Source organism: Vulpes lagopus, chromosome 14 (assembly GCF_018345385.1).
Source record: "Vulpes lagopus strain Blue_001 chromosome 14, ASM1834538v1, whole genome shotgun sequence".
Taxonomy (NCBI): Eukaryota; Metazoa; Chordata; class Mammalia; order Carnivora; family Canidae; genus Vulpes; species Vulpes lagopus.
In genome coordinates, this window is record NC_054837.1 from 10,538,071 (window position 1) to 10,555,047 (window position 16,977).

At 60.9% G+C, this 16,977-nt stretch overlaps 1 protein-coding gene across 5 annotated transcripts in view; it reads left to right on the forward strand.

The window, feature by feature from the left end:
* Positions 1-16,977, forward strand: part of CABIN1 (calcineurin binding protein 1) — a 153,441-nt gene that overhangs the window by 135,384 nt on the left and 1,080 nt on the right. For all 5 annotated transcript variants that reach the window (XM_041728556.1, XM_041728554.1, XM_041728558.1 and 2 more), the window contains exons 30-35: positions 3,915-4,078; positions 4,949-5,045; positions 5,966-6,640; positions 8,003-8,077; positions 10,886-11,168; positions 15,936-16,100. In XM_041728556.1, coding sequence (XP_041584490.1) covers positions 3,915-4,078; positions 4,949-5,045; positions 5,966-6,640; positions 8,003-8,077; positions 10,886-11,168; positions 15,936-16,100 — 1,459 coding nt within the window. The remainder of the gene's footprint in view (positions 1-3,914; positions 4,079-4,948; positions 5,046-5,965; positions 6,641-8,002; positions 8,078-10,885; positions 11,169-15,935; positions 16,101-16,977) is intronic.

Sequence of the window (16,977 nt, forward strand, 5' to 3'; positions counted from 1 at the left end):
GGGTGGGAGAGGCAATTCCAGAGGGTGAGGTGGGCAGGCCAGCAGTGCCATGGTGTGACAGGGAGCAGGTGGCAAGCAGACCCCTGCCCCCATCCCTGCTCACTGTGCATCCGGAAGGTGTCTTATCTGTGCACTGCCTTGCTTCACCGAGCAGATGACAGCCCCTGCCTTCGCCTGATTGCCGGTAGGGCTAGCGGTGCCAGGCTACCCCTCACAGTCCCAGGTTGGCCCATTTCAGGGGGTGACGCAGTGAGTCCTCCAGAGAGGTTTAGTTTAGCATGCTTACTGGCTTGTTTTGGCACATCCCCATCCCTCTTGCAAGAAAAAAACTAAACAGGTAATTGCCCTGTGTCTTTGGTTCTAGAACTTGGGGTCAAGCAGGGTGAGGAAGATGCCTGGGCAGGAAGGCCACGAGGCCTTGGTCTTTGGTTCTAGAACTTGGGGTCAAGTTGGGATCCCCTCTCTGCAGGGGTGCTACCCATGCCCCCCACCATCTGCCAAGTATGCTGTGGTCATCTGACCTACCCTGCGGAGGGCCAAATGTGTCTGGCATCACCTTCTTGCCCTCCCCCACCCCCTGCCATTTTTCAGGAGAGAGGGGAGAGCTGGCCCTTGTCCTATCAGGAGCCTAGAGGGGTATGCCTCCAAGCAGCCCAAGGTCCTGCCCGCCCTCAGTGAGTGTGTTGCTGACTTGCCATCATGCCTTTCGGCAAGGTGGAATGCCCCCCCCCCACCTGTCCCCCAGTGTAGGGCTCATGTGCACACCCAGAGCTCTCAAGGGCGTTCATTTCCCTGTGAGTGGAATTATTTCCCACCTACCCTGGAAATCTCCAGGATGAGGGGACTGGTGGGGAGATGGAAGAGCTAGGCTTCTGCAAACAGGAAGCTGGGCACCTTGCTTGCTCTGCTAGGTTTACGTCTGATCCCTGGGGACCTGGAGCTGAAACAGACCGGCCCCCATGTAGGATGCATTCCCAGCCACAGGCTTACCCCTGAACCTGAGTGGTCCTGCCAGAGATTTATGAGGGCAGCAAGCCAGGAGGGCTTCAGAGAGGAGATGACATCACAGCCAGGTTTGAGAGGACACAGAAGAGCTGGCTGAGTAGAGGAGGTGAGAGGGCACCTGAGAAAGTAAGAAGCATAAAATTCACGGCTCTGTAACAGGGTGGGGGTGGGCATGGTGAGTCAAGGGAGGAGGGGTGTAGAGGCCAGCGAGGCTCAGGCTGCAGCTGAGGTAGGTGAGGGAGCTAGTTGTCAAGGATATAAGAGGAAGGATGCAGTCACATGCTCTTTTTCCTAACTTGTCCTTGCCCAGCTAGGTGGATGGATTAGGGGCAAGAGTGGAAAGAAGAGGCAGGATGAGATCCAAGCTGGGGTGGAAATGTTAGGAGCACAAAGTGCAGGCTTGGGTGTCAGGGAGGGATGGGGTGTGGGAACAATCCTGGGGTCCTTGCACAGCACAAGAAACCTTTTCTAACAATTTATCGAGGATGAAATGGACCACCTCCGGAAATACTGTGCCCACCAGATGTGCAGGCCGAGGTTGGTGCCCACTGGTCAGGTTGTGGGGGCCAGGCATCGGGAACCATGTACCCCAGGTGCCTGGAGCCTCTTGAGGCATTGGCACCATATCAGAGGCCCCCATGACCCTTGCCTCTGCCCACCCCACAGCCAGGCTCACCCCGAGTCCCTGGCAGGCCTATCTTCAGACCTCCTCCCCTACCCCTGCCTGTGCCCTGACTCAACTGACGTGGATGGCAGGGGTGACATGGGAGGAACAGGGCCGCTTACCAGGGCAAGGTCCAGAGAAGTCAGCACCCTTCTCCCACAGCCACCCTCAAACACAATTTGGAGGAACAAATGTGAGTCTTCCATTAGTCCTCCCTGATTGCCCCCCGAAGAATAACAGGAGACCCTCCACTTCCAGGTGCTCATATGACAGCTGAGAGAAACCTTCTGACCCCAGATGCCAGGGAATAAGGAGGCATTTAGCGGAAATGCAGGGTCATTCTGTACCCTTACGGTTGACAGTGCAGAACAGAGTGCACTCCTCTGTGCCGTAAGGAAGAGAGCGGTGGGGTCACACCCAGCTCCCCAACTTGGCCTGTGGCCTTGGACCAGCCCGGGCACACGCCTGCGGTGTTTCCACACATGGTCGGGCTGTGTTTCTGGCTTTCTCCCTCTGCTGTTAGGTGCGGGAAGGAGCCAGAGGCCAGCAGCAGAGGGCTGGAACAGATGGTGGGGGCTTCCCTCTGGGCTGGTTGGGCTTGTCTTGACTGTCCTCAGAGCTGTGGGCATGGAGAGGGGCCAACTCTGGGGCTGCCCCTCATGCTGTGTTACCCTGAGGGAGTCCCTGCTCATCCCTGAGCTTTGCCCTCCCTGGCATAGCTGTGCGAGCCCGTAGTGAGGAACACGGTGATGTTAGCAGTGCCATGGAAGAGCCAGGCTCTTCTTTAATCTTATACCGCTAAGCCTGCCAGGCAACAGAGATGGCACCTTCTCAGCCACTGCTGTCCATCTGGGGCCAGGGTGTCAGAGCCACACTGCCCAGACAGTTGCTCAAAGTGGTCTCTTGTCCTCTCAGGTGGCAGCTTTTCCTGAGCTGCTGCAGAAGCCACCTGGGCCCAGTGGGAAGATAACAACAGTGTTGGTGTCTGTGCCATGAGTGAGCGTGGCCTCAGCCTCCTGGTTTGGTCCAAGCTGGGAAGCAGCTGGTGCCTTGTTTGGCACTGCCTGGGATGAAGGGTGGTTACCAGCCTTCACACAGGTACCCCCAGCCTGCTCGGGAGGTAGGGGTGTTGTGTCCAGTGTGAGCCCAGTGACCTAGTGTGGAGGCTATGGGGGCTTGGAGCTATGGGTTATGGGTTTTAGGCTCCTCTCTTGCCTAGTGGCTCAGGGCTGGGGGTGCCCTGACTTCCCTCCTGGGACTGCCAGAGCCTGGAGTTAGTCACTGAGCACCCACGGGAATAAGGCCCTGGGAGTGGCACCCCCTGGGAACCCTGCTAGGGGCCCCAGATGGAGGAGACAGCATTGCTCATAGCCCTGTTCCATTCTAGGCAGGAATCTCTCTAGGGTGTTGACTGCAGGGAGCCAGCTGTGAGCCTGCCTGCTTCCAGGCCCCCAGAGTCCTGCCCCAGAGACATAAATCCTAGTCCAGGCCCCACAGCCTTGGGTTTGCTTCTGTTCACCTGTAATTTGCTCCCTTGGTCCCCTGAGTCCCCTTGGTCCCCTTTCCTCCACTATGCCTTGACTGGACCGAGTATGTCTCAGACCCTGTGCTGGGTGCGGAGGTGCTGCAGGGAACCAGACCTAGAGCTGCTGATGAGCAGGGTGCCCAGTGCAGCAGTGGGCTGAGCACGGACTGAGGGAGATGGTGGCAGGGCTCCCCAGAGCCAGCCCTGCGCCAGCTCAGCCTTCAGACAGGTTGGTGGCCGAGAGGTGGAGGAGGGAGTCCCAGGCGGAGTGCACACCGGACAAAGGCAGGGTGGAGGGAACCTGGGCATCCTGCGAGCTCCCCGTCATTTTCAGCCCAGCCCTCCAGTCTCTGGGCGTTGTTCTGGGGGAGTGCACGTGGTTGGGGCCAGCACAGCTGCCAGAAGTTCATGGTGGCCACCTCTTGACCTGTCAGTTTCGTTCTAGGAATTGGTCCCATGGCTGAATCAGCACCTATGCAGAGGTGCTGAGGTTCTGGGTTTCCCCCACGGGTTGCATTTGACTAGGCACGACCTGCATGTTTCCTGTAGGCGACGGGTCAAGTGCATACATGCCACGCTGCCGTTCAGAAGAAGGGAGTGCAGGACAGCGTGCGCGTATCCTTCTTCGCCATCTGCAGGGGAAGTCGATTGGGGTGGTCACACTCCCCTTCCCCATGGCACGGCAACCCCCTCACATGCCCTCTTCCGTCCGTCTCACAGGGCATCTGGCGGATCCCCGTGGACGAGATCGACCGGCCGGGCAGCTTCGCCTGGCACATGAACCGCTCTATTGTGCTGCTGCTCAAGGTGCTGGCCCAGCTCCGGGACCACAGCACCCTGCTGAAGGTGTCCTCCATGCTGCAGCGGACCCCAGACCAGGGCAAGTGAGTTCAGCTGTCCAGCCCGGTGTGCGCTTGGCCCTGAGGGCAGCTGGTGCCATCGTGGCTCAGGGCGTGAGTGCACCCACCCAGGGCGTCTCTCTGCTGGTTGGGGAGCCTAGACCAGCCCTTCTTTTCAAGGGCTTCTCTGTCCCACTATCTAGATGACACCCTTGCCCTGTGGACCCTGGGGCGAACACAGCCTGTAGACAAGTTACCCTTCCTTTCCTTCTGCTTGCCTTTAGCTTGGGGCTTTCAGGGTGCTGTCAGGTTGTGGGGAAAACAGGTGTCCAAATGATACCTGCCCCACTCCCTCCACCCCTACCCCCGCCCAGGTGAAGGCAAGTAATAACAGGCCAGATAACAGGTAACCAGGGATCCCTCTGCCAGACAGGGGAAGGGGTAGGCTTGAGGGACATCTGCTGCAGCCACCGCTTGTAGGGGTTGTGGGGGATCCTGGGAGACGTGGTCTGGCCCAGGTGGGCCAACCGCTGTCCTCTGCCCCTGCCCTGCCCTGCTTTCCCTTCTCTCGTCTCATTCACCTGTGGGAGCAGGGGTGGGGCCTTCAGCCAGGGTCTGGGGTGCACTGAAGACAGGCTTTATAGAGGGAAGCCAGAGGCCCCCAGCTCTCGCTAGGCCTAGCCCTGCCAACCCTGCTCCCAGGGCTCCCGGCCAGATCCGGAGGACCCAGGACAGTCTATGCTGGGGTGCCAAGGTAGGGGGGTCAGGGAAGGCTTCCAGAGAGTGGACCCAGGCAGGAGGGAGGCCAGGGGACCAGCAGGTGTTCTCGGGGCAGGGAGGGGTGTGGTCCACCAGCCAGTGCCATGTGGCTCTGAGGCTCTGCTATCTTCTCCGGCCACCCCTGTGTGTCTGCAGGAAGTATCTGCGAGATGCTGACCGCCAGGTCCTGGCACAGCGGGCCTTCATCCTCACTGTGAAGGTGCTGGAGGACACTCTGAGCGAGCTTGCAGAGGTATGCCCGCGGCTACTGTCCTCTCCCAGGCAATCGCCCTGGCCCTTCACTTAACTGCCATGAGGCAGGTCCCAGTGTCCCCAGCTGTGAAGGAGCACATTCCTGCCTCCCTGGTGGAGAAGGTCAGCACAGTAAGGAGGTGGCCAGACAGTGAGGTGCTGGCCTGTCTGGGACTTGTGGTCAGGGAGGGACAGTAGCAAGCCTCACTGAGGCTGCTACCTGAGCAGTATACCCCCACCTGGCAGGTCGAACCCAGGGTCGCAGCAGCCCTGATACTGAAGCACATGGTGGGCTTCTGGTGGGCTGTGCGGAACCTTGGATTGCATCGGGCACACCTAGTCCCCTTTCACCCTCTGAGGCAGGCACAGTCCTTGCTTCCTTTCAGAGCTAAGCACCTGAGGCCTACGAGGTTAGGTCACCACCCTAGCGGGAAGGGCCATAGGGACCTGAGCCAGGGCAGTGCTGCTGCAGTGCCCTTTGCCCAGTAGGACTAGCTGGGCCATGGTGCAGGGGCTCAGGGTAGCGCCCCCTAAGACTCCACCCAGGCTGCTGTGCATAAGGGGCACATCAGAGCCCAGAATAGCATTCAGCTCTGTAGTAAGCATGTATGGTGGCCCCTGGCAGGTTACCTCCCTGTAAGATACCCAGGACTGCCTTAGTGCCCTCATTCAGAGGAAGGCCATCAGAGTACCAGCCAGGCCTATTCTGGAGCAGCACCGCCTCCAGTGCCCCATCAGTCCCTCTCCAGGCTGGAGGAGCAGAAAGGGAGAGACTTCCTCAGGCAAGTCTCCAGGCCCAGCCTGGGGAACTGGCTGATGGGCAGACCAGAGTGGCCTGAGATGGGGACCCCTGACACCCAGGCGTGCTTTGTTGTAGTGGAAGCACAAAGACACAGTCTTTTACCTTCGGTTTTCTCGTAGGGGTCAGAACGCCCAGGGCCCAAGGCCTGTGGCCTCCCTGGAGCCAGGATGACCACTGACGTCCCCCACAAGGCCAGTCCCGAGGATAGTCAAGAGGGCCTTCCCCACTCCAAGAAGCCTCCTCTGGCTGATGGCTCAGGGCCAGGGGCTGAGCCAGGGGGCAAAGTGGGCCCTCTCAACCACCGGCCTGTGGCCATGGAGGCAGGAGACAGCACAGACCAGGCCGGAGAGAGGAAGGACAAGGACAGCCCCCGGGCAGGGCCTACTGAGCCCATGGACACAGGTGAGGCCACTGCTCGCTGCTCAGACTCCGAACGGGCACCACCACCACAGCCAAGCCGTCCCCCAAGGGACCGAGGCCCTGAGAGCCGTCCCACTGAGCTGTCCCTGGAGGAGCTGAGCATCAGTGCCCGGCAGCAACCCAGCCCACTCACACCAACCCAGCCAGCCCTGGCCACCGCCCCTACCACCACCACTGGGGCCAGAGGGGGTGGCCACCCTGAGGAGCTACCCACACGGCCCAGCCGAAAGAGGAAGCTCCTGGAGGACACAGAGTCGGGCAAGACACTCCTGCTGGATGCCTACCGTGTGTGGCAGCAGGGCCAGAAGGGTGTGGCCTACGACCTGGGACGCATCGAGAGGATCATGTCTGAGACCTACATGCTCATCAAACAGGTGGGTGGCTGCGGGGCAGGCCTGGCGGGTCTCTTCCCATGGAAGGTCCTTCTCAGTCTGTCCAGGGGTGCTAGGGCCCTTGGGGGATGCTTGTTAGGTGTCTTTCCCACCCCAGCCCTGCAGTTGGCTTTCCTACATTTGAGGTTTTCAACTCAACCACGAGCATGTCCAGTCATCATGTTGCATGCTTTAAGTATGGAGTGATTTTGTCAACTGTATCTCAAGAGAGTTTGGGAAAATACACAAAAAAAGAAAACAAAAAGGAGAAATAGTGAGCTTGGAAAACTCTGTTTTCGACTTTAAAGGAAATGAAACCGTTTGCAGAAATCTTATGAAGTCCAACACAGGGAGACAGAAGGACCCTTGGCCCACTCCAGTGTTCTGGGCACACACGTCCTCAGAGACTGTTGTGCTGTCATCTGGAGGTGGCCGTGGTGCCCTGGGACGTGAGGAGGCTCTGCACTCCTCTTATTTATTTTTTTAAAATACGTTAGATGTGTAGCTATTTTTCTATTTAAAATGATTTCTCGGGCCCCTGGGATGAGTCTGAGTCCAGCTCCCTGCTTAGCGGGGAGCCCGCTTCTCCCTCTTCCTCTGCTCTCCCCCTGCTTGTGCTCTGTCTGTCTCCCTCTTTCAAATAAATAACATCTTTTCTTATAAAGAAAAAGAAAATGAATCCCACACAAAGTACCCCCAGAACTGCAGCGGCTGGCTCAAACGAGGTGCCCATCCTGATAAGCTGTTTCTGCCCAAATTGTGTCTGTTTGTGGTACCACTTCTAAGAGTGGCCATTTTTTCACCCCCTCACCAGCATCCAGGATTAATTTAACCCTTCTTTTGTTTTCCTTGTTAACCAATTAGGAAGAACCCGGCCTGCATTCCCTGCTGGTGGAGGTGAACCCTCCCCCAGCCCACCCACCACCCACCCCACCCACCCCACCCCCACATCTGCCCCCAACTGGCTGCTCTTGCCGCCCAGGCCTGGCCTGCCTCCCTCACGCCCTGCCCGCTGCTCAACCAGGGCACCCCAGTGCCTCCCTGGCCTTGCTGCCGTCCCGCTGCGCCTTGGGCTCTTGGCCGCCTCTGGGTCTGTCGGACCTTCTCCTGCCCCAAACCTCAGACTCTGAAAGGTCCACCATCCCACTCGCTTGAGGGGCAGGGTCTGGCTCCGACCACCAGCCTCAGCCCCTGAAGACAGGGTAACATGGTCCTAGACGTGGCGTTGACCGGACCAGCCTGGTGCAGAGCACAGCCACGTGCCCGTGCCTCCCAGGCAGCGCGGGAGGGGTCCTCGTGCTCCAGGGCTGGGAGGAGGCCAGGCGCCACGGCCTGGGCCCTTTGACTGAGCATCTCCTTGCTCAGGTGGATGAGGAGGCTGCGCTGGAGCAGGCCGTCAAGTTCTGTCAGGGCCACCTCGGGGCCGCTGCCCAGAGACAGGTAAGCAGGACACAGCGCGCCAGCCTCATTGTATGGGGCCTGCCCCCGCTAAGGCCCTGGCTGCACCCTAAGACGTGAGTACACCCCAGGGCGGGCTGTCTGGGGTCAGCGTGGGCCGGGGGAGGTGCACAGGAGGCAGCTGAGCCTGGGCCCCCAGGAAGCCCCCTGTCCCCGCTGGGGAAGCCCTTCATGGTGGGGGGGGACCCTGGTGGGCCCAGCCCCTGGCTCAGTGTGCGCAGCCTGGGGGGCCCTCATCTCAGCTACCCTTCCTGCAAATGGGAATGTCCTTACCCAGCTGACCTCCCCCGGGAAGGTTACTTCATTCGGGACAAAGGTGGAGGAAGTGATGTGGGGCTGGGATATGAGTGGGATAGGACCAGAGTGGAGGGGGGGAGGGGGCTTATTCAGCAAGGGAGGGAGCAAGATGGCCCCAGGCTTGGGAATGATTCCCTGCTGTTGAGTGGAGAGCATGGGCTGGTGCAGGGGCCCAGTGAGCGAGGTGGGTCTGAGATGTCAGAAGGGCGGCCAGCGGGACTTGGTGACAGGGAGAAGGGATGAGGCCCTCCCAGGCTCTGGCCATCAGATCCTCCTCTAAGGAAGAGGTCTGGGTTGGAGCCCTGGCTGTAGATACCCCTGAAGCCATCGGTTTGGGGCTCAGAGGCCACAACTTCTGAGGAGTAGTGGGACCAAATGGGTGGGGGAAGGGCTGAGGGAGAGGGGTCCTCCTGGGAGAGGCCCAGCTCAAGAAGAGGCCCATAGGCAGGGTCTGGCCAGCTGGGAAAGGGGGCACCCGGTCTTGATCCAGGAGGGTGGCATTGCAGTATCCTTGTTCAGTGCCAATGGGGCATTTCTGCAGGAGTGACCCCTGGGCCTGGGTCGTTGGGTCAAAGGACAGATATTTGCCATTTGAATAGATGTGGCCTCTCGTCCTTCCAAGGGTGGCCCAACTGCCCCTTCCCCAGCAACACAAGTGAGCAGGCCTTGGCCTCCCATCCTCGCCCACACACAGCCCTCTCCGGCATTCCCCCTTGGGGAGTACCTCACAGGGAGTCCTGAGGCAGGAGCCCTGAGGAGGACACGACAGTAGGTGTCCACCTGCAGCTTGGGGACTCAAGTCCCCGGTCCCCTAGCAGCAGCCTAAGAGGAAGCCTGGATGCTGAGGGTCTGAAGACATCCAGTTCAATCATGAGCGGACTGTGGGCACACCTGTGGGCCTGATCCCCCAGGTGAGGGCCAGAATCCCAGGGGAGACGTGCCCCAGGCCACCAGCATTCCTCATTACTCCATTATTGCCAGAGGAGCTGGAGTTCATGGTGCAGCCACTGTGGTTCCTGTGGCCTGTGTGGCCCTCGCCACAGCCCCTGCTACATGGGGCAGGAGTAACCACGCAGGGCCACAGGGCAGAGTTCGGCCCCAGGGGTCCCCTCTTGCCTCCTCTGCTGACAGGGAAGGGGGCAGGTGGGCAGTGACCACTCCAGACAGAGGGCTGTTTCTGATGCAGCCTTTAAAAGGTGTTTAAAGTGATAGAACCACACTGGACAGGAAACACCCCAACACCTACTTTCCCTGTCCTGTGGCAAAAGGAGGTGTTAAGCTGGCAGGAGCCAAGGGCAGGGAAGGGTCTCATTTCTTAGATGAGAAGATTGAGGCCCAAAGAGGACCAGCACCAGGCTGGGGCCTGGCCCACCTCAGGCCAGGTCGGGGAGGGGGCGGCCATGGGCCCGCTTCCCCCGCCCCTCAGGGAGGCTCTGTTTTGCTGGTAGCCTGTCCCAGTTGCCATGGCAGCCCAGCACACACCTGGAGAACGCTCTGGACATAATTGGAGGCTCCGTGCTATCACCGTGGCTGAGGCTGACTCCTGGCAGCCCATGCTTATCCCATGGCAGAATCTTGGGGGCTCTCCTGGACCCCATGAATCTGGGGACAGGACATTCAAGCAGAACAGGTACCAGAAGAAGCTAAGCTCCAGCGGGGAGCCAGCTGCTCCCCAGCACCAAGGTGCCCCCTGCGGGTGTGAGATCACCCTGCACTTGGAGCCACCAGGAGGGCTTCCACTGTCCCCGATGGGGGCCGGTTCGGATAGGACCGTGGGCCCTGGGCTAGGGGTCTGAGGGCTGAGGCATGGCTTTCATACAGAGGTCCACCTTGCCCATGCCCTCAGTGAGCAGCAGCCTTCACACCATCCCGGGAGCATGGGCTTTGGGTGCAAAACAGAAGGGGCTTGGTGGCAGAGGGGACTGTGTGGAGGAAGACGAGTTGGCCCCAGTGGACCTGGCTTGCCTAAGAATGGAAGGCTTGTGGCGAGAACTACAGACACGGCTGCAAGCCAGGCTGTCCAACACCGTGGCTTTGGGGATACAGTTTTGAACTCAGGGAGCTGACTCTTGGTGTCACCCCAACACTCTTGAGATGGTCCCACTGGTGGCCCTTGGGAAATCGCCCTCCGGGCCAACTTTGTGTTACTACAGTCCCCACGTCGGGCACAACAACCCCCTGCCCAGAGTCATGCTCCTGTCAGGGTGGCATCCAGGAGTGGGAACATGAGGTCTGTTAGCCCCAGTCCCTCTGCTGAATCCCTATCAGCAGGGCCTGGACGTCCTCCCAGGGAGGGGCTGTGGGTCCCCAGCAGCTTTCTAGCATTGCAGAGTCCTGAAGGGTTGCCCTGGGGGCTCTCTGGCAGCATGGGGGACTCAGGGTTTGGCGCCATGAGGGCATGTTGGGAGGCCCAGGCCCAGGCAGGTGTCCTGTGGGATGGTGAGGGCCCTGGGCTGCCGAGCTAGCCTTCTTCACCTCCCTTTGTCCTCACAGGCTGCAGGGGACACACCCACCACCCCAAAACACCCCAAGGACAACCGGGAGAACTTCTTCCCAGGGACTGTGGCCCCCACAGCTCCTGACCCTGTGCCGGCTGACGCTCTCCAGCGGCCCAGTGACACTCACACCAAGCCTCGCCCTGCACCGGCAGCCTCCTCGGCTATCATCCCCTGCCCTCCTTCAGCGTCGGCTTCCACACCAGACCTGTCCAAGGACCCTGGGCCCTCCCAGCCACACAGGCCGGAGGCCACCCCCAACATGGTCTCTCTGGGCCCAGGTAAGTCCCGTCCCATCCACTAGGCAGTGAGGCCTGAGCTGGGCCCAGGCTCCTGCCACCAGCAGAAGCAAGTCCTGCTCTTTGCATGGAGAGTGAGGGCAGGGTGGGGTGAGGCCAGGTTGACCTCTAGCCTGGTGGTCCTTGAGAAGCCCATCCTGGGGGCCCTGGAGGGCAGGGGGCACAACCTGCTGGCATGTCCACCACTCTCTTAACCTTCCTCTCATCCAGAAATGAAAGTGGTGACAGCAGTCCCCTCACAGGGGTGTTGTGAGGAGGGAGGGAGCCAGTGTTGACATCAGGTGTTTACGTGCTTATGCGTGTTGCTTTCTCTTATGGCAAGTCTTGTGATGAATAGATAAATAGGGATTCTGCAGAGAGGGCATCCTGACTTTGGGTTGCTGGAGACCTCAGAGGCCTCTGAGCCATCCCTGGACACCTGCTGTGGTTGGGGGCATTGCTGCACAGTGCCCCCCACCCCTCGTGGGCCAGCCAGCATGGGCAGGGCAAGGCTGGTCAGTGGGCTTGTGAAGGAACAGGGACAGGGCCCTGGGCTCTTTCAGCCAGAGGGAGCCCTGGTTCCTTCTAAATCCCCAGATACCCTTAGGAATGGCAGCCCACAGGCTGGGGAAGCCGGCAGACCAGGAGGGCAGACAGGCCTGCAGCTTTCCGGGGACGGGGCACTGACCCTGCCTGCCCTGCCCTGTTGCTGGGACCAGCCTGCGCCCCTGCGGAGGCCCCACACTGGCCCTTTGCCTCTGCAGGCATGTCTGTGCCTGGTCACGGTCCCATGCAGCCTTTTGGCCATGCAGCCTTGACTGTGTCCTTTCCTGACACGTCTGAATGTCAGACCTGAGAGCAGCAGTGGCTGTGAGCAGGGTGCTGCTCTGCACGCTGCTAGTCTGCCCAAGGGGAGGCCGAGAGTGGCAGCACTCCCTCTCTCCGCTCTTTCCCACAGCGCTGAGATTCTCACCTGATGCCAGTCCCCAGTTTGTGTTGAGGATCGTGGAAGTCTAGGGACCCTCTGTCCCACTGGGTACAATTACACCAGTCATGGCCCCACGACATGAAGGATCACTTCCCTTAAGTCCGCTCCTGCAGCCATTTGTTCTGAGGGGAGCCCTGAAGGTTGCAGGACAAAAAGCAGCCCAAGAGCTAGAAGTGGTGGTTCCACCACCAGGTGACCTCGGCCGCCCCTGCTTCCCTCTGTGTGTCTGCATTTCCAGCACACAGCGTGAAAGATGGAGGTGATGCAGATTCAGCACAGTGCTTGGCAGACGGCGAGCACAGCCATGGCACGGATCCTGGCAGTGGGGATCTCGGGGGGCAGGGGCAATGGGAGTCCACGGCCCAGGGAAATCGCTCACTCCCACGAAGACCTGGCTCCCCCAGGGACCACCCCCTCTCACCGTAGGCTGTCTTGGCCTCCACCTGACTCTCGCCCCCTGATCTCGTAGCCCCTGGGGAGCAGGAATTCAGGAGTGTGTCAGGCTGTCATCTGGTCATCTGAATTCACTCAGGTTGCTGGCAGGTCTCGGGTTCTCCTGGGTTGTTGGCTAGGAGGCCTCAGGTCCTCTGCCGTGGACCTCTCCATAGGCTGCTGTGGGTCCCCATGCCGCAGCTGCTGGCTTTCCTCAGGGCCCAGGGTCTGAGAGAGAGCACTGGAAGGAAGCTGCACTGTCCTTTATAACCCGATCTTGGGAGTGAGTGACCATCATTGGCATTGGCCACGCACGATGGGTACAAGGCGGGAAGTTTCCTCAGGGTGTGAGTGCCAGGAGGCGGGGCCCACAGGCCACCTGAAGCCTGGCTGCCTTCCTGGCCCCTCCTGCTCACCACGCCCCAGCGCCAAGCAGGCCCCAAACTGTGATTCGCACTTTTTCCCCCTCCGTTAGATCAGTGGAAGATCGTGTACTTCCCAGTGTTATTCTTTGTCTTGGAGAATTGATCCTTTCTTATTTCCTTCCCCCAAACTAAACTGAATAGCCTTTTGCTAGGATGGAACGCTTACATGACATTGGGGTTGGGGGGCGGCCCTGGGTCGAGAATACGGGATACATAGACCTGACGCTGATGGGCCAGGAACACAGCACACTCACTGACCAGCCTCCCACACCACACGCAGAGTGGCCTGCCGGCCTCTTGGTACTGCCTCAGGATCTGCAAGCGGACGGTGTTCGGCTGGCCGCCCTGATGGTCCCCAGAGACCATCTCCCACAGCCTCCAGAACAGGGAGAGCCTGGAAGGGGCTGCACAGCACGTTCTGGTTCCCCAGATGTGACAGGGTGGCCTGGTAGTAGGATCTGCATCTGCCTGCCCTGGGCCCAGGGTAGACCTGCCCTGCAGAGGTGCCCAGAAGCTAGAGGGTGTACAGGCTGGGAGCTGCTGCCAGAGACAGCGCCATAGGTTGCAAGCTACCTGGGAGAACAGGCTGGGGACAGATCCTCCTAGGACACCATCCCCAAGGTGTGAAGACAGGGGGAAGGCAGCCTCAGAAGAGACCTTGACTGGTGTCCCCGAAGTGGACAGCCCTGTTGTGCTCCTCCCCGGGGTGCCCCTCACACAGGCCTTCTGGCTCCAGCAGTGGCTGGCTGACAGAGTCCACTCCCAACTTATCCCACCTCCTGTGGCCCGCAGATGGGCAGGAACACTCTCAAGCTTCCCTGGTCACTAGCTAGGACCTCACCTATCCACCCAGGTCATGCTGACCAGGGCTGCTGGCCTCATGTGGTGGTTGCATCCCCTTGGGGAGCTCAGGGTCACTTTTGGGCATCAGCGGGGCTCCTAACCACATGTCCCCAGTCCCCACCTCTGTTGGGTGTCTGTCCACCAAAGGCCAGGACCTGGTTTCATGCTAGAATAGTGCCGGGCCCATGAATAAGTCACAGTAGGGAAGTAGATCAGGGAGGAAGAGTGGAAAGGACACTCCAGGCCATGGGACCAGCCTGGTAAGGAAAGTGCCTGCCTGAGCAGGGTACTGCCGGCCAGGGAGTCGGGCAGGCTGTAATGCCGGCCTCATGCCATTTTGAGAAGCCAGGAAGAGTCTGAGTCAGGTCTGGCACTTCCAGGACACTGGTCCTTGGGGACCTGGTGCCCAGGCCGTGAGTCTGCCCCAGGGAGGAGGGAGAGTGGCCCAATGGCACAGGATTCCAGCCTAGCTGGGTATTTCCCACTGACAGAGAACCTGAGGCCTGGGGGGCCATGGGGTCCATATGGCCCTTCTTTAAAGGCTGGGCCTCCCGGTTGATCCCTCACCCCTCAGGTCCACCTGCAGCCCGCCTCACAGGCCCCAGGTGCCCCAGAGGGGAGGGGGCTGCTGGCCTAGGGAGCACTACTGCACATGCTTGGTGCTCTCTGCTAGATGCCCTTGCCCCAAGCGTCCCTTCTCCTCCTGGTGGCCCACCAATAGGAAGGGGCCTGCAAAGGGTGGACAGTCCCCTGGGGCAGGAGAGAGCCAGCCTGACACCTGGCCCCTCTGAGGGCAGCCTCCATCCATCCTGCCAGCCCCAGGCCCTCCCTGCACCCTTTCTCCCCACACTCCATCATGCTCCTATCCTATAGATACCTGTCAGCCAGGAAGCCAGTTGCCCTCCCAGGGCACCCAGGCCTCAGGGAACAGCTGCACGAGGTTGGGCACAGGCCAGCAGAGCATTACCACCTATAGAAAGGCCTGGAAACAGATACCCCCTGGGCCTACTTGCTGACTGTGTGAACCTGTGCCACGGTGAACCGAGTCCTGCCCCAGTGGCACGGGACTCCAGCTGCGGTCCCTGCTCCCCGGGTCCAGTAGGGCAGCAGGAGGAGTCTTCCAAGGTGCTGTCATAGTGTAGGGTGCTGGACCCTGGGACAAAGAGACTGTGACTGTGACTGCCAAGCAGTGGGTCCTGAGGAAGGGAGGGACTGGCTCATGGCGTGGGCAGCCAGGGAAGGCTCTGTCCTCCAGGAGCGGAGAGCCAACAGGCAGGAGGCCAGGCTACTAAGTCACCCCATCTTTGTCCCTGTCCCAGGAGCTCTCCTGTCCGGCCTGGAGGGTGGGGAGGGAGGCTTCACCTGCTGGAGAAGTGGGGGAGTGGAAGGCGATGGCCACCTCGGCCTCAATGAGAAAGAAGAGAGGAGGAAGGTGAAGAAGGAACGTGAGGAGCCCTGGATGCAGCAGGAGCTGAGGGGTGGCTGCAGGTGGGGCCCGGGAGCCCGTGGACCGATGCTGACTAACCGCCTGGCTGGCAGCCACAGACGCAGTGGGCACCCTTCGGGCCCATCAGGCCTTGGCTCAAAGGAGGCCAATTCCCGGCCCCTGCCTCATGCCAGGGAAGGTGTGGCCTGGCGGGAGGCACAGTGCCAGCACACCACTCCCATCTACTCTGGTCTTAGCTAAGCTGGTTTGGTTCTGGGTCCTGACCATGTTTCTGAGTGCCACTCCCACGGGCTAGAGGGGAGAGCCTGTGAGCCCACCTCCAAAGTCCCGCGATGGTGTTTGATGGGGCTGGGGGCCCCACAGTGTCCGTGTGCCCCTGCTGTGTCAGGCACACTGGGATGTCCGGTAGTGAGCTGCCCCACTAGTGTCCACCTGGGGGGTGAGTGGTTTCCTGCCAGTACCAGCCGGGCCCCACCCATGCGACTGTTCTCGAGAAGCCCCCTGGCCCGCCGGTGGAGGTGGCGGGCTGCCTCGGTGCAGGTCCCCTGCCAGGTGTCCCAGGGCTCAGGAAGGAAGGGCCCTGTCTTCCAGGCTGGATGAGGATTGTAACTTGCAGCCCTCCTGTGTCCCCACAGAGGGAGAAGAGCTGGCAGGAGGGGCGGAGGGCACGGGCTTCCCGCCCCAGGAGCCCCTGCACAGTGAGCAGGTGAAGACTGTCCCCGAGAGCCCTTCGGCAGAGCCGCACTGCTGGTCCACAGAGCCCACGCCCCGGACAGGCGCCGAGCCCACCTGCAGCCAGGGTAAGGCGGGTCGGGAGTAGCCGCGGGGGCTTCGCCTGGGAGGGCGGGGGGGTGGGCACAGGGGGAACCGCTGGCGGAGCGGGGCCTAGGGAGCACCCAGGGGTGGTGAAGCAGAGGGGAGCGGCCTGGGCTGGAGAGAGGGGTGGAGAGCCCCTCACTCTACCTCCAGCTCCACAGAGACCAGCTGGGGCAGGCAGCCAGCCCAGCTGCGGCTGCTTAGTCCGGGAAAGGAGCCCCCCAAGTCTGGGCCAAGGGAGGGGCTGCCATGTGGAGGGAGGAGTCGGGGCAGGCAGCAGGCGGGCCAGTCCGGCCAGGCCGCTGCCCGTGTCGCAGTCACCCGTGTGGGTAGAGCCACTTCCCAACTAGCCAGCCCCCTCGGGGATTCCTCAGGTTCAAGGGTCTCACTGACCCTATTCGGGACTGGAGGGCCTGGTGCTAGCCACATGGAGCCAGGCAGGGCCCCGAGTAAGCCCTGTTCCTTTTAAAGCCGTGGGGACCTCGGAGGAATGTGGAGACCGGCCAGGCCGACCCCGCGGCTCCTAACTCTCAGCTTCCTGGAGGCCGCCAGCCCCGGAACTGCTGCCCCGGGCCCCGAGGATCTGCAGCCCTGCAGCCCTGCAGCCCTGCAGCCCTGCAGCGGGAGGGGAAAGCGGGTATCCTGGGGCTGAGTGACTGGCTGTGGCCCCCCCGCGTCCTCCCTACGGTGTGGACACCGGCAGGACATGTGTCCTAGGGCTGTTGCAGGGACGTAGCAGTTCATGTGTGCGCAGTGCCTGGAGGGCCTTGCAGAACCCTGGGGAAGCTCCAGGGCTTGCCTGTTGGCCCTGGGCTCCCGCAGTGTACCGGGCTCCTCAGGGCGTCCCAGTCCCCTCGGGGG